The sequence below is a fragment of the Calidris pugnax genome, unplaced genomic scaffold, assembly GCF_001431845.1.
Source record: "Calidris pugnax isolate Ruff unplaced genomic scaffold, ASM143184v1 scaffold44, whole genome shotgun sequence".
NCBI lineage: Eukaryota > Metazoa > Chordata > Aves > Charadriiformes > Scolopacidae > Calidris > Calidris pugnax.
In genome coordinates this window covers 43,992,657-44,009,471 of record NW_015094506.1, presented here as the reverse complement: position 1 = coordinate 44,009,471, position 16,815 = coordinate 43,992,657, and the positions used below count along the sequence as shown (strand labels likewise).

The 16,815-nt window shown below is 36.2% G+C and overlaps 1 protein-coding gene across 1 annotated transcript in view; it reads left to right on the top strand.

The window, feature by feature from the left end:
- Window positions 1-16,422, top strand: part of PRKAR2B (protein kinase, cAMP-dependent, regulatory subunit type II beta) — a 90,738-nt gene extending 74,316 nt beyond the window's left edge. Inside the window, exons 5-11 of the mRNA XM_014963559.1 lie at window positions 7,204-7,310; window positions 9,426-9,579; window positions 10,820-10,921; window positions 11,533-11,607; window positions 12,358-12,423; window positions 12,591-12,729; window positions 14,254-16,422. Coding sequence (XP_014819045.1) covers window positions 7,204-7,310; window positions 9,426-9,579; window positions 10,820-10,921; window positions 11,533-11,607; window positions 12,358-12,423; window positions 12,591-12,729; window positions 14,254-14,387 — 777 coding nt within the window. The 3' untranslated portion in view covers window positions 14,388-16,422. The remainder of the gene's footprint in view (window positions 1-7,203; window positions 7,311-9,425; window positions 9,580-10,819; window positions 10,922-11,532; window positions 11,608-12,357; window positions 12,424-12,590; window positions 12,730-14,253) is intronic.
- Window positions 16,423-16,815: the final 393 nt, after the last annotated feature.

Genomic DNA, 16,815 nt, shown 5'->3' with positions numbered 1-16,815 from the left:
AGAGAGAGCCCAGAGTGCCTGAACATATTAATACTCTGCCCTCCTAGATGTTACAAAACTCTTTGCAAACTAATGGATTCCCAAACAAATAGTACAGGACTTAGTCCTCTCTTTTTTCCCTAAGGCAAGATTGTTGCTTACATCGGATCTGACAGAGATTCTCTTTGTCTTGCCTATAATCAGTTATTGAAGATGTTTTGCAAAAGAACTGCTCAATGTGAGGTGCCTTCAGGTTAAGAATTTTGGGAAACTCTTTGCAACTCTGAATTAGTTCTGCTGGTTTTTAGCAAACTGCAAAGAAGTAAGCCAACTTGCCCAGAGGGGCTAGTTACAAAATATAAAAAGTGTTACTGAGCCTGATTGATGGATGTGTGCATGATATATGAGAGGCAGAATACTAACTTAACATATTACTAGGTGGAAGAAGGTTAAGGTAAATTCTCAAGAAGAATATTAATACTCAGAAATATTGATTATACCTCAAAATATAAATTAGATCCTTTAATAGTGAAGAAAAATAGTGTGAAGAAAAAAAATAGTGCCTTTTTATTAGTTTACAAGTGGACCTAAACATTTTGAATTGGATCAATAGTGCTGGTAACATTTATATCAGAGTTCCAAGGGAGTATATGTACATGGTTCTGTTCTGAAAAAGAAACGCAGAGAGCTCGAGACATGAATTCTGTAATTTACTCTTTCTCACCAAGGTCCTGACTGGTTGATTAAGAACTCCTTTTCTTCCCATGGTTTCTCTGCCTGTGTTTTGCTCTGTTTGTTTTGTTGTTTTTTAATTCCTATTTTGGTATTCTCTCTACTTTGTTACCCTCTTAATGTCATGCTGAGCATTAATTTGTTGATATTTCATATCACTCAAAGTGAGGGTAAGTTGGCCAACAGGATGCTGGTTTAACTTAGGCTCATTTTAGCAAAATGGTTGTAGGAGTAAAAAATACTGTTGTTTCTTAACTCTTTTTGGGGCAGTGGAAAAACTGTGGATTCACTTTGTTCATATGATAGTCTTATGGTTGTGTCTCAGAACATTACAATTTTTACAAGTCATATGAGATAAGCAAGTCTTGTTACTACCATTGTACTGAAGTGCAAGGCAATCTGATGCCTGCTTAGGTTGTGCAGGATTTCTTGGATCTAAAAGGGAAATTAACTCAAATTTCCTGTCTACCAGTGAGCACTCCAGCAGCACACTCATGCTTCTTTTGGGGAAATTCCCAAAGCATATATAATCCTAACATATCATCATTGGGACTTACTGCATCCAGTTTAATAGTTGTTGGAGCTTACCGGCTCCTGTCAAATGCCAGATTAAGGTTGTCTTGGTTCTCTATCAGAAGCCACATAGTTTTAATTGTGCAAATGTAGCTGTGCTTTCTGTGTTCTGAATATTTTTTCTTAAATTGTGGAGAAGCATATTTTTCAGAAGTTACTTTTTTACACTTGTCATTGTCATGACTTTTGGTGATGATTGTGTCCTACTTTCCATTTTATCTGCAGTGCTTTCATTGATTCAGAATGGGTAGCACTTTGTCGGAAAACAAATGTTTGTATTGGCAAAACATTGATGCTTCTCGGAAACCCCAGTGTTTAAGAATGGTTGAGTTTATTATAGAGAACTTTGTTCTTTTTCCTGTACAAAATGGCTCACAATAAATCTAAAAACTGATATTAAGAAGACACGTTCCTGGCACAGTTGTAGCAAATCACTTGGGAGTCTGGCAGTTAAGAGTCATTGGCATTTGGGAAGGACATGTCATGGTCTGCCAGCTCTGCTGAATGAGTCAAAAGCTGTCTTGCAAGGACATGCAAGTGACTGGATTTTTAATGTGTGAAGTGTATGCTAAGTAAAATGCAGATTTAATTATACTCAAAGTCCATTATCTAACTGATTTTTTTTTTTCCCAATGAATTGTCTTGAGATGTTTGTTTTGTTGACTTGAAAGAAATTGAGGCAAACATACTATTTTAGAATAATGCAATGTGTCTGGAGAACAGTACTTTATGTAATACCAAGTATACGTTAGGAGAGCTGTAAGTGATTATTCGCAGTTTTTCACTTGACCTGGCAAGAAGGGTGGAATCAGACACTGTTCCAGAGGGTTGGCCTTGGTAAACCAGTTATTGTTGTTGTCTGGGGCTTTGTTCTCATGCCATGTCTTTTGTTTGTAACTGATTGTAAACATGCACACAAATTTGTACACTTCAGGTAGGAAATAGCAATACATGAGGCTTGCACACGCCTTCCTTATGTAAGGCCAAGATTCATAAAGATACCTGGTAGCTGAGTTTCACTTAAGCAATATTTTACTGTGCCTAAACTCTAACAGAATGGTTCATAAAACCTCTGCTTAGGTGCTGTGCTCTTCATTAGGCTCTGTGATTAGTACCAGAGGTATTTTTTGACTTTAAAGTTCTGCTTTTATGCTAGAGGTTCCTATGGCCACCACAGGATAAAGGAGAAGATGGGGCAAGTACTTTTTGCCACAAGTGTGTAGTGTTTAGAATACTTAGCACTTGAAGACTGTCAGCATCATGCTCCGAGTGAAGTGTTGGTGAAGAGCATCTGTGTAACTGCTGTTGAGGAGAGAGAGCTCACAAAGCACAGCAAATAGGACAAACTAGGAGAGACTTTGTAGTTGAAGTAGCTTGTGCAGATGGGGGGTTGAAGAGGAACTGGAAACAGTGCGCAAGATAGTGTGGGACTGCTAGAGTTGGTGCAGTGACAGCGATGATGGGCCACCAGGAGTGCCTCTGAGCATGAGCTGGACCAGCCAACCATGACATATCTAAAGGTTTCAATCCTTCCGTAGGTAGGAAGTGGCCGTCTCTGTCTCAGGCAGCTGTGAGTAGCAGGTGTCTTTTCTGAAGGCTGGGGAGCAATGGTGGCTTTACCTGTAGGAGATATGCTGTGGTCAGAGTACTGAGATGCTAGGTGAAGGAACTGCGGAAGCACTGTGTAGCTTTAGACAGGATAAACAGGAGCTTGAGAGCATCTTTCAAGGGTCCACTGAAGAGACATGAAAGCCTTTCTACAGCAGATGGAGGCACTAGTCTGTTGACCAGATTTGCCTTCGAGTGGTGCTGTGACAGGATAAGGCACAACACGCACAGACTGAAATACAAAAAAGTCTGTTTAAGAAAAGCCTTTTTTACTGTAAAGATGGCCAAATGCTGGAACAGGTTGCCCAGAGAGGTTGTGGAGTTAATTTACATGTTTGGGGAATAAAGAGCTCAGAACACCTGCTAATTTTTTTTTACTATTTATCAGTCATAGTCAAATGCCCTTCATACTAAATGTTTCCTTAGTTCAGTATTTTGAAGGCTTTAATTACAGGGAAAGTGTCATTTGATTGACTAGAAATACAGATTTTGTTTGTCAGAAAGTTAAGAAGGATGCCCAAAGGCGAAGTTTGACTGACTGCAGCAGATTATTTTGAAACTTTCTAGTCTTGTCACCTTCATTCAGTTCAGTAATTGGTAACCACAAACTAGATCAGAGGATGTTCTCCGTGCCTGAGGCCATGCAGTGCAGTATGACATACATACGTACAGCTAAACTGTCTTGAATCTTCCTTTCTTTCTAAGCACCTAACCAGGGTGGTTTTACCTTTACTTGGAAGAAGCTCTGGTTCAGGCATTCCTCCAAGCCACGACCAGGGTCTGTCAGGAGAAGTGATAGTTGGCACAAGCCAAAACTGAACCAGCCGTGCTGATGATTGCACCAAGAGCAAACCAGCCCAGGTTATACCAAGTCATTGCTTGAGTCCCTGTCGAGTTTGTACTTCCTAGTTGTAATTCCTAGTCTTCCTAGTCTGATTCTGACTGATCTAAAGATGCAAAAAAACTTTACTAGCACAGTTCATTTAAGCTGGTATAAAACCAGGGTAGATGCCATCTTGGTCTAAGTAAAAGAGGGAAGAAAACCATGTCGTCTCCACTTTAGGTGATATGAGGGGATATATCATTCTGGCTGATGCTGGTAAAGGACCCGATGCTTCTTTGCACTCCTGCTTCCCAGCAGTTAAATCCACTCTTGAAAGCAAAGGTGATTGAGCCAGTAATGACGGCTGTAACTACGGCATGTTTATTCACTTTATTCACTTGTCTAGTAAATTATTTTGTGAAGTCACACTCTGTCATTAATGTCCAATTGTTGGAAAGACTTTTTGAGAGAAACGCAGTAACTACACTTCAAAAAAAGAAAATATCTTTATAAAGAAACTCTTGGTACATTAATTTGGCTTGTATTGTGAATGTGTCTTTCAGAAACTCTGATTTCCCATTCAGCTTCCTTGCTTTTAAGGAAGTTAAAATATTTTCTGTGTCACAAAGGATGGTGATCAAAGTGTGCTTTCAAGGCAACAACCCAAGCTTCCCATAATTTTCTCAAAAATGTTTCTTTTTTGAAGCATTTCCATCCTTCACAGTTTGGAATGAAAAAAAAAAGTGTGTATTAATCAGAGTATGTAAATAAACAGTATGTAAACAATCAAATTTCAAATAATTTAACCTTTGAATTTGGTACTCTATATTTGTGGAATGCATTATCCTTAAGAAAAAGAAATGCTTTATTATATTTGAAAAAGCTGTGTTACGATAACAAAATTTTACCAGAAGTCACAAAGATCGCACAACATATAAAGAATTTGAAGTATTAAAACCATGAATTTTACCATGTTTATAAAGTATCATTCTTCAGAATAAGAATTACAGGATCACCACAGCAATACTCGTAGCAGTTTTACAAACACTATCAAAAAACCTCTTCCTGTTTCCATTTTATATGTGTGTTGTTTAAAACTAGAACTGCTTGAGGAGGAGCTTTCAGACTGCACCATTTTACAAAATACCAGAATTAATCTTGTGTATGGTAACAGATCTACTTTTTAATTCTAGAATTCTTTATCCTTTCAAGGTAACCATGGAGGTGCTGGTAAATGAGACTCAGTTTGGCAGGCAATGAAGAGGATTCACATAGCAGCAACCTGGGCAAGCAACTTCTGTAGTTCTCTCAGTAAAAGCAAGACTCAAATGCCTGGTTTGGTCATTGAAGTCTGCTCTATCTTTATTTTACATAGAAAGTTTTAGGAACGGGACTAGTTGTCTTTAAGTTAGTTGCAATTTATTTGCAAGTTAATATGCACAGGTAATACTTCAGCAGATAACAGACAGTTAGCTCTCCACTGTATTAAATAACCTCCAAATGTTTAAAACATGGGGTTTTTTTTAGAAGGGGAACTGTAGTTCTATTTGATTGTCTTAAAAACTCATAGATTTACCTACCAGAAAAGTTGTGTGAGCTTGGTTCATAATTATAAGATTGAAAATGTTCTAATATGAAATCTGAGATGAAGCACGCTGAATGAAGATTGTAACTGTGTGTACTATTCCTTCACTACCACAAATAACCATTCTTTTAGTTTATTCTTTTTTTCAAGATGCCTTGGAAGTATTTTAATTTCCAAGGATCAGGCAGGGTTCATATTTCTCTTGCATTGCTTGCATTTAGAGGATAACATATACCCTGTACCCCCCTGTAAAGTGTGGGACACTCTGCCTGTTCTTACTTGTTTTCAAAGGGCAGCCGAGGGCTATTGGTTGGGGAGACCCTTTGCCAACTCAGATGTAAAGCAAGGGGAAGGGAATGGGCTTCTTCAAATGCTTTAGACAGCTAACTGACATTAGGCCAGTTTTGCAGATTCTGTAGGAGTTCCTCTTATTGCTGCAGTCTTTTCAGTTTTCCATATTACCTATGAATTTAAGCATGGAAGTTTTTAGAAGGCAACTCCTGTACATAATTTTCAGTCTCCGACAATGGCACACATACACTTTTCTCTTTCTCTGGAATGAACTATAAGCAATTCACTGGTAGTAAAATGATCCCTCTTTTTGCAAATACTGGCTGGCTATACTAGAAAAGGTACTAAATGGAAACACAGTTATATTATTTCTTGATGGCCTAGGTAGGCTGCATGGTGACTTACTGTATTTTGCCGTGATCAGCTGTTACTGAGGATGGATGCTGCTGTTCTGTTGTTCTTTGTGCGCACACACAATGAACTCTGTGAAGTAAAAGCCTATTTAGCTTCCATTTTTTAAAAAGGTTTGGAGAACACGGTACTGGTGATATTTTTAAAAGCTTTGAGTAGGGGAAAAAACTCATCAGGATAAGGATGGAACTCATTGCACCTAATTTTATCTGTCTAAAAATTAAGCATCTAACTGTGAGTTACAGCAGATCTCTCTGTCCTCAGAGGAAAGAAAGGTGAATCTCTTGAGAATGATTCTGAGCTATCTAGTGCAGTTATCTCTGTCCATGGCCTGCAGAACAACTCTAGAGGACTGGCTTAGGCTGGTCTTGCTTGGAAAGGCAAATGCCACTTTTCAGCCACTGGAAATGCTGTGAATTGAACCACTGTAAAATCTGTGGGGATCTAAATCCACAAGATTTCCTTTACTTGTGATGAGCTGTGTTTGGGTTTTTTTTATTATGTGAATAGTAAAGTTTTAGCAGATTTACACCAAACAAGACAAATTATGTAATTAGTGATTTGGTTTTGCTATTAGACAGTCATAATTCAGACGTTGACATTTTGTTAGTCTGTTTGTATTCCATGCAAATAAACAAAGTAGTTTTATAGCCAAGTGTAAATTAATACTTCCCAAGGAGTCCAGTGTTTCCTTACTCAACCAAAGCATTGCAGACCTTCATGGTTGTGCAGGCATTGTATAATTTAGCTCTTCAAAATACTGTACAATAATTTTGAAACTTTAAATTCTGTAAAATATTTTTAAAGACAAAACCAGGTAAATGCTGGGGTTTGTTTTTGTTGTTGGTTTTTTTTTTCAGTAAGGGATACAGTTTGTTCTTTGAACTGTATAACGTTACACAGTTGTGAAGGGTGAAATTCTATATTTGGATGCTAATGAGCAATTTATATTGCAGACAAGATCTATTTTATCCTTCGCAGGGGCAAGAAGGGAAGTTGGGCTCTGAACACTGGAAGAGAAAAAGCTAACACTGAATACTAAATAAAACTGTCTTTCTGATTGATCCACATGTTTCTGAAGCACAAACATGTTTATGTCTCTAAGCGTTATCTGCATATTTGGGAGTCTGAACAGTTAATTTGTAGACTAAAATTTTTAAAAACAGATGATAATTTCTTGTCTTTGTGTTCTTTTAAATAGGAGCAGATGTCTCAGGTGCTAGATGCGATGTTTGAAAAGCTGGTTGAAGGAGGGGAACATGTCATTGATCAAGGAGATGACGGTGACAACTTCTACGTCATTGACAGGTGAATTGCTGTCATACTATAGCACAAAGTATTATGCAAAGTCCATTGAAAATAATCAATTTTTCTACATACTTGTATTTAAGTCTAAGATGGGAGAAAGAAAAAAAAGCACATGTGAACCAAAACAGCTCTCCTCTGAGCTACAGAGAGTGGTTTTTGAAAGGAATCGGATTTTTCATACGGAAGTATGTCACTGTCCTCTTTATGGATTGCTAGGTGCCAAAGGCTGGTTTGTTGGGGTTTTTCTTCACATGGCAAGAGATCTAACACAAAACACATTGGGAAAAGTATTACAGCTCAATGTTTGAAATCTTACTGTGTTTCAATACTATCTGTAGACTTTCTCACTCATGAATATTATTAGACCTCGAGTAGTTAAGTCACTACTCTTCATTTGCAGATCTGTACTGGAAAAAGTGGGTAACTAAGTAAGATGCTAGATATTGGTCACTGTTGAGTTAGGAGTAAGTTAGTAAGAGCATTTACTTTGGCATCTTTCACTAGTCTGTTGTCAGAGGCTCCAGCCAGGCTGTCCCAAAACACCTCTTCTTATTTGTACCTTTAGTTTTAGGCTAACACAGTGATTTCTGAGAGGATTTGAAAGGAATATTATGCTAGAACTCTAAAAGAAATGCAAAAGAGTTTGGTCGGTGTCTATCAGTATAACCAGCTGATCAAGACGGGTGATTGTCCTGCTGTATTCAGTGTTGGTGTGGCCTCACCTCAAGTACTGTGTGCAGTTCTGGGCCCCACAATTTGAGATGGATGTGAAGGTCCTTGAATGTGTCCAGAGGAGGGCAACAAAACTGGTGAAAGGGCTGGAAGGAATGTCCTATAAGGAGCGGCTAAGGACTTTGGGCTTGGTTAGTATGGAAAAAGGGAGGCTGAGGGGGGACCTCATTGCTCTCTACAGCTTCCTGAGGAGGGGAAGTGCAGAGGGAGGTGCTGAGCTCTTCTCCCTAGTCTCCAGTGATAAGACACGTGGGAACGGTTCAAAGCTGCACCAAGGGAGGTTTAGACTGGACATTTAGACAGCATTTCTTTACTGAGAGGGTGGCAAACACTGGAACAGGCTTCCTAGAGAGGTGGTCGATGCTGCAAGCCTGTCAGTGTTTAAGAGGCATTTGACAATGCCCTTAATCACATGCTTTATCAGCCCTGAAGTGGCCAGGCAGTTGGACTGGATGATCACTGTAACTTCCTTCCAACTGAAATACTCAATCAGAAGATCATAGAAATGTGTCAGGTTTCTTTGCTGAAGAGTCAGTGCTCTTCAATTTTGTGAGGCTACAGTTTGTCATCTCTTACCCAGAAAGCTGCAGGGACTTCACAATATTCTGTCAGCCTTGCAGTTTTTAGGTGCAGTGGATCACCTCCAAGTCGCTTCTCAATTGTACAGAATTTTGCATTAAATTCACATGATTTATCACCACGAATATTTGGCACTGAACAAAATGATGGCTAAGCATCAGTGGGGATGGCTGTGTCATGTTTTACACAACACCAGATTTTACTGCTTTCTCAAAACCAAAAAAAAAAGGTTAAAAGGTATTCATCCAAAGATGGGGAGAAGAAATCCATGTTATATTAGATAAAGATGTGATCTTTTTGTATCACAATCTTATTTTGCTTTTCAAATACTTTCAGTCTTTTTCCTGCATCTCCTCTAATTATTACATTATAAATTACTACTTCAAAGATTTTAAATGTTAACCAGCTTGTATTATTTTTTAAATGATCACATCATGGTGATTTTTGCAAAGACTTGCTATATTTGTTTTTAGTGTGTTTAAAACAAAATTAAGAAACCGATACTAAGTTTGAACTTCATTTTTTGATACATTTCTGATGATCAATAGATCACTGCAAATCCAGCCTATCTTTGAACTGAGTAAGTAAAAAACTAATAACTCTGTCCTTCCTTTTGAAAAGGAACTGCTTTTATTATTTATGGAAATGACTGATGTCTGTGCAACGTGTTTATTATCATTTAAATAAGTGAATGTATATTTCAAGCATCTTTGGAATTCATGGTATAAAAAAATATAGTGAGAGGCTGCTTAGTAAAGAACAGGACAGGATTCTACTCACTGTATTTATATATTTTATTAACAGAGGTACATATGATATCTATGTAAAATGCGATGGTGTTGGGAGGTGTGTTGGAACCTATGATAACCGAGGAAGCTTTGGTGAGTTGGCCTTAATGTACAATACACCCAGAGCAGCTACAATTATAGCTACCTCTCCTGGTGCCATCTGGGGTTTGGTAAGTGAAATACTTGGTTTAATATATTACTCATTTGTTTAAAATATAGTATATAAATTGCACTGGTATGCTACATCAGCATTAAAAAAAAAAAATTATAATTTCAGGAAGTTTAATTTTAAAACTTCAGAGAACTCCTGACAGAATATTGTCTTTTCCAGTTCTGCAGAAATGAACCTGAGGCCTAAGAAAGCACTGAGTTTTTAAAATGCCATTTTGTTTTATTCTGTTTCAATGATAATTTCCCAAATTTCAAACCACTTGACAATTACTTAGACATACAGATAAAATGTTTTTCTACATTTTCAAAGGAAACACTTTTGTTCCAGAGGAAAATTCAAATATGAGGTTATTTACTAGTGTTATACTATCTGGATCTTTGACAACAGTAATTGAATTTACCCAAAGAATAAAACTGGGCTAGCCATCTTCAAGATGTATATGTCAATCTAATGACTGATCCTAAGATAACATTCTCCTGTTGAAGTAAAACGTGTAGTTTTTTACCAATTTAATCCATATGACTTCTGGGATCCTGGCAGAGTTATAAGAATGGTTTTAAACTGGATTGGGTTGTCTTGGCCAGCAAGCCCCACGTGTAGCTGTGAAGGCTTGCAAAGCATTTCACCTCTGTGTGTCACCAGGACCACAGTCATATGGAGTTAAGAGAAGAAAACAGCACACGTGTAGTTTTTCTATCTGTCTGCTTCATTTGGATTGCCAAATCCTAAGGAATGTCCAGTTGGCAGTGTAGGGCAGCAATGAGTCTTGTTCTTCTGCAACAGCAGAACCAAGAACCAGACCCATGTATTTCGGTTTTGTTTGCATGATAATGTAAAAACCTCTTTGAGTTCCCATATCAGTATGTATGGGACCTCAGGATAATGAATGAACTTTGTAAATTAAATATTTAAATATTGAGGATTTCTTAAATATCTTAAATTACTCACACAGCGCTCATTGTGTAACCAACCTGTTTGAGGTTAACTCTGTTGTTTACCGAGGGGCAGAGAACCTTTTCATAACGTGATTCAGATCAGGAGCTTAACTTCAGAAGCTCTTGATTGACCTCTAGAGGAATCTTTCTCAACTGACAGTATGGGGAGACTAGCTAGCTAGTTTCACAGCTACACTGAGTGACTAAAATTGGGTAATTCGAACATATTCAGCCATTTCTAAAGTATTTTCTACCACATATATTTTCTGTTAATAAACTTTCTTTTTCTCTTTGTGTCTACAGGACAGGGTAACGTTCCGAAGAATCATTGTAAAAAATAATGCCAAAAAGAGAAAAATGTATGAAAGTTTTATTGAGTCATTGCCATTCCTTAAATCCTTAGAAGTAAGATTTCTTCTGCATTATTTTAGTATTGGAGGTACCTGATAAGATTCTGCTTTTGCAGAGTTTAAATTTGTAATTAAGATTTTCTCAACAGTATTTTGGAGAAATATCGTATTTTTGATATTTCTAAATTTTCAGGATAAAGAGCTAATGTTAATACTGCATTTTATTTTAAAAAAACCAAACCACACCTACTTTTAAAATGTATTTTTACTAGATATTTTATAGATACTAGATATTACTAGTAATTTTACAAGATATTAGCCAATAAAATTAAACAATGACTTGGGGAGTTTCAAAATATTTTGATTTAATAGCTATATTTTTAAATGCATGCTTTTTCTGAAAATATTCTTTTAATGCTTGGGATATATAGACTTCTTACAAAAATGGAAGTTCTGTCAAAACATGTAGCTGTTAAGATTATAATATACCCTCTGGAACATTATTCAGCAGTTCTTCCTTTTTTTTATTTTATGATTATCAAAACAGGAAAATAAAGATACACTATTCTGTGCAAAGATTCATGGAAAGAAATATGAAAGGGCTTTCTAAATACAATATTGTAATGTTAACCAAATATTTCTTACATTTCCTTTTTTTAAATGAAGATGTCTGAGCGTTTAAAAGTGGTTGATGTGATTGGCACCAAAGTGTACAAAGATGGAGAACAAATCATTGCTCAGGTACATTTTTTTTCTAGTTTTAGTTTTTCATTTCCAATAGTTAACAATTATCATGTTATCAATAGACAATACATACTTTTAAACTATGTTTTTCTTTGTCAAACAAAACAAAACCAGCCCTGCATCTAAGAGAGGTGATTATTTTATTTCAGAAGCTAATTTTTCACTTAAGGTACTTTGAAAAACATCGTTTTTTGTTTGTATGAATAAAGGACTCAATATTTTTAGTATACTTAGACATTCAAACTATATAAAAGGATGATGGCTTGCAATAAGGGGCACTGAAGACTTACCTTGGTTTTGTTGTTAAAATACGATAATCATTTGAAGAATGCCTAAGTAAGCTCTTCAGGGTACACAACTGAGATTATCTTGCCTCAAAATAATTATTGGGTATCAGATAGCCCTTGGAGGCTTTTTATACTGGAAACTCTGTAAGAAAAGTAATTTGGAAGGAATACAAAGGTGGAGAAACAGGAATCTTCCCTAACCGTTGTTTTTCTCTGCTTTTTGTATAAGGCACAGTCAGTTTTGTCTTTCCATGAAAATACCTTGCTGTCAGGTCTGTATAGATGTTTTGATTATTGTGTGCCTTGAGTATAGTTTTCATATTTGAAGTGATTTTTTTTTGCAACAGGTATCAAAAAAATGAGCTTCAAGAAACTGGCTGCAAATATTTTAATGTTACCATTAAACTAAAAGAAATGTCACATTTCCTTTACACATTTTATTTTATTTTTCCTTCTACAGGGTGATTTGGCTGATTCCTTCTTCATTGTGGAATCTGGAGAAGTAAGGATTATAATGACAAGGAAGGTAAACATCTTGATAACATAGAATTTTTATTTTTTTTAAATCTTGATGTATTCTGTGTTAAACAGTAATGCTACCATTGTTACTAAATTTGCTTATAAAATTCTGAGTTCAGCAAATCTCTCTCACATTCTCTTTCTTCTCTTTCTTTTTTTTACCTGATATTTCAGGGTAAGCAAGATGTAGAAGAGAATGGAGCAGTTGAAATAGCTCGATGCTCAAGAGGACAATATTTTGGAGAGCTTGCTCTTGTAACTAACAAACCAAGAGCCGCTTCTGCATTTGCTCTTGGCACCGTCAAATGTTTAGGTATTGTTCAATATTTTATATCTAATATAAAATGATACATAATCTATCTGGTTGGTTTTATTGTGAACTTTGCCTTCCTTCATAATATAAAATTTAATTACATTTACCCAAATAAGGCTGTTTAAGTCCACCATCTATTACTATACATTCCTAGTTACATTATTTGTCTCCAGAAGTTATTTGCAATTGATAACTGGTGTCAAACACAAATTCTCCAATGTTTCTCTGATGGCATGGAAGTAAAAATTCTTTCAGGACAGTACAGAGAGTATTGCTGCAAACCATTTATAGCTATCAGATAAATGTCTAATATTCTGCAGAAACGTAAAATATTTCTTTTCCTCAGTAGACTGACTCTCATCCAAGAAATAACTGCTAAAAATTCTGTCCCGTTTTGTCACCATGACTTAAGCTTTAACAAATTCTTTGTCTTCACCAGCTGTTAATTTAATCACTCCATCACACTGTAGCCTCAGGCAGAGGAAAAGCAAAGACCATAGGAGCTGTGCTCACAGACAACCCTTCACATCCATTGCTTTTCATGGTCTAGCAAAGACCATAGGAGCTGTGCTCACAGACAGCCCTTCACATCCATTGCTTTTCATGTTTAGCTCCTAAATATTTGTATCTAATTATAGGAATACTGTGAACTGCAAAGACAGATTTGATATTCTTGAACAACAGTTTGATTTACCAATCCAGTAACCAAAAAGCTTCTCACTTACTTATAAAGGTATTGTATTTTAAAAACCCTATCTCCGAACACACGGAGATGATCAGGCAATAGAAATCAAAGATGATAGGAAAGAATAAGAGGCAGTGGTGAGGAAGAGTGTCATTACCCCATATGAGTGAGTCACCAAGACCTCTGACACTTCCCAAATAGCAGAGATCTTGAACTTTTCTTAGGAGCCAGGACACTACAGGCCATCGGGTTGAAGTATGAAGTTGCCTCCCTGGCCTGTTGGTTAGAACTATAGCAGATAACATGATGTGATCAGGTAACGAAAATATTGTGGTAGGCTACACATCAACATTGCATGTGAATTACTGTCTCCAACTTTTCATACATTTGCTGGGAAATACGTATCTATTACAGTTTCTTCTGTGTGTGGAAGCATGTAAAAGTAGCGACGAAATACGTGAAGTTAGACCCCAAATAGAGCCAAAACAACATCTGCAAAGGATGTGGGTTTTTCTGAAATCTCAAGAGTCTTAAAACTGTATTCCATGAAGGAATCCATGTCCCTCCAGACTTTTTCAGTAACTCTTGGGTGACATAAATCTTAATATGAAGGTATTTTCAAAATAAGACAAGCAGCAAATTCTAAGTTTATTTATAAAATTTCAAGACAGCAATGTGTTGATCTTGATTTTGCTACGGTAGGTGGATTTCTCAGCGCAAACAAAGTATATGCCTCAGTAGAATCTGTTCTGTTATCATTTAAAATTTTACATTGGAATGTCATAAACCCCAAGACGATCATGTTTTATTCTTTCTCTTTCTTTCCTCTTTTGTCTTAGTTATGGACGTGCAGGCATTTGAAAGGCTTTTGGGACCTTGTATGGAAATTCTGAAACGGAACATTGCAAACTATGAAGAGCAGCTAGTTGCTCTGTTTGGAACAAACATGGACATTGCCGATTCCAGTGCATGAACTAAACATAGGAGCAACAAGATCTGTTATGAGAACATAGCACAGTAGTGGTTAGTCCACTGAGGAATTGTCTCTCTTCCTATAGATGCCAAGCATTTTCTGTGATTTTAAGAATGGGTTTGGGGGTGTTTTTTGGACTTATTACAGTGGAAATACTAATAAATAAATTGGGAATCTAATAAATTGTGGGCTTGGTTTTTGAAAGTGCTTAGCACTGATGGTTTCATCTGGCATTAAGATGACCCATAGTAGCACAGCACCTTTGAAAATCAAGTCCTTTAACACGGCATTTCCTTAAAGAGTAGATTTCAAAAAACCCACATGCGATGAACCTGTTAAACCAGCTTCTGTTCTTCAAAAAGGTTACAACTTTTCTGGAAAGACTGTTAGTTTGAATGTGATATGTTGAAAGTATTAGTGCACACAAAGTGTTTATATGTATTGATACAGAAGATATAAAGTAGATATTACTTTCTGACTATTACAGTTGTCATGATTTTATGTTGCATTTATCACAGATGTAGTGAATCACAAGACTAATCGTAAGATAAAGCATGACAATGCATTTTGTGTAACGCTCATGACCCAAATCTGATTTTTAACATTTTGTAATTTGTTTTAAAGTCCTCTTTGTTTAATATGTCATGTTTCAGCACGACATTGTAATATCTTATGCAATTTAGAGGACTTGTATATTTTTGCAATAAACTGCATTTTTTTATTAGTTACATGTATTCTGTACAGTCTAGAGTGAGAACAGCTGACAAATTAACCTTAATGCTTTAAAAGCAAAGGCATAGGTCATTGTCATGTTCTACCTAATCATACATAACCTATATTGTTTTTCTTCTCCCTTGTTTTATATTTATGCATTTTGTCTTCTCTATCTATGCTTGTTATGTAGTTAGGTTTTTTTAGATCTCACCTTTTTTATCTGTTAAATCTTTTACCTATTTCAAATGAAATGATCTCTGTATATCTCTCTTCTTGCAGTCTAATCTCAGCTGTCAAAGACCAAATTCAATTATTGAAGTCAGTGATATTGAAAGCCATGCTAAACTAAGCTTGTCCTCGAAAAATCCTTATCAGGAAGTACAAAAATATTTTTAATTTGAAAGATCAATACTTCAGAAGCTTTGCACAAGTCTGGAAAGTATGTCATTGTTAAAGCTAACATGTCCTGCTTTCAAAAAACTGTAGGTCATTATAAAATAATATCTTGTTAGCCATAATAGCATGGGACACCTTCTGAGACTGAGGAGAGAGAGTATCATCTTAATTAGGAACACGGGGCTCATTGCTTACAAGGATCTGTGACTGGAAATTTCAGGCACAGTCCGATTTTAATACTGCTTACTGACCTGTCTGCTGATGTACATGGAAAGCTAGTGCACAGAATGGCCGCTGGCACAAGTTCTGCCAAAATGGTACTACAAGAACTGTAGGAAGGCTGCTTGCGCCCGGTTTCAAACACCTGAATTGTAACATCTTTCCTTCTTAGATAACGACTTTTCTAACGCCATATATTTGTGTATGTTGATGTCATTATTATCCTCTAGTCAGTGATATGTTGTGACAATTTATATAATCATACCATTTGAAAATATGATTATATAATATGATAACAACATATAATTTATATCATACAGTATGGTATAAATTATAAGTCAGATTCCTAACAAAATACAATCTGAGCAAAATTTACATTTTTTTTAATCTAGAAACCCGGTATGAATAATTGCACATCTAATAACTTGCCTTTGTACTTTTGATTTATGGGAAAAAGAGAAGCCTGTTACACTAGAAGGAAATATCAGGTAACCAAAATCTACACTCTTGTCATTCTGTATGCTTAACCTCTAAAAGCTACCTATGTTTTGCACTAGCTTGACGTGATTAAGAAAAATGCTAGAAATTACTTGTATGGCAGTAAACTACAATCAAGGCCATAAATGCCAGTCACGGTATTTTCAATATTGTTGGTTATATTTAAAGTTTCCTTACAATAAACAACACTTTTATATATAAAAATCTATGTTTGATGATATTGCTGTGTTTTAATTCCATTATCATAAAGTTACAAGTGACCTATTTATATTCATTTATTAAAACATACATAATTCTTAACATTTTCATGTTGGATTTCCATAAATGATGTTATGCGGATGCTCTGTCTGCTCAGAGTAGGTGACGTGTTGGTGTGGTAATTGTCAGAGCTACTCTGTATTCGATGATTTGCTTGTAGATTTTAGCTGAGAAAAAGCTGTGGAGTGACGAATTTAAAATAACCAGAGACTTCAGATTTTCTGAATCCCAAAGTGCTGCTTCATGTTGCAGCAGTTTTATTGTGGTGTTCTTGGGGACTGGATGATTTCTGGAATTTTCTTTGTTGGTGAATTCAGTGGGGGGGGGTTAAGTAACAGTAATA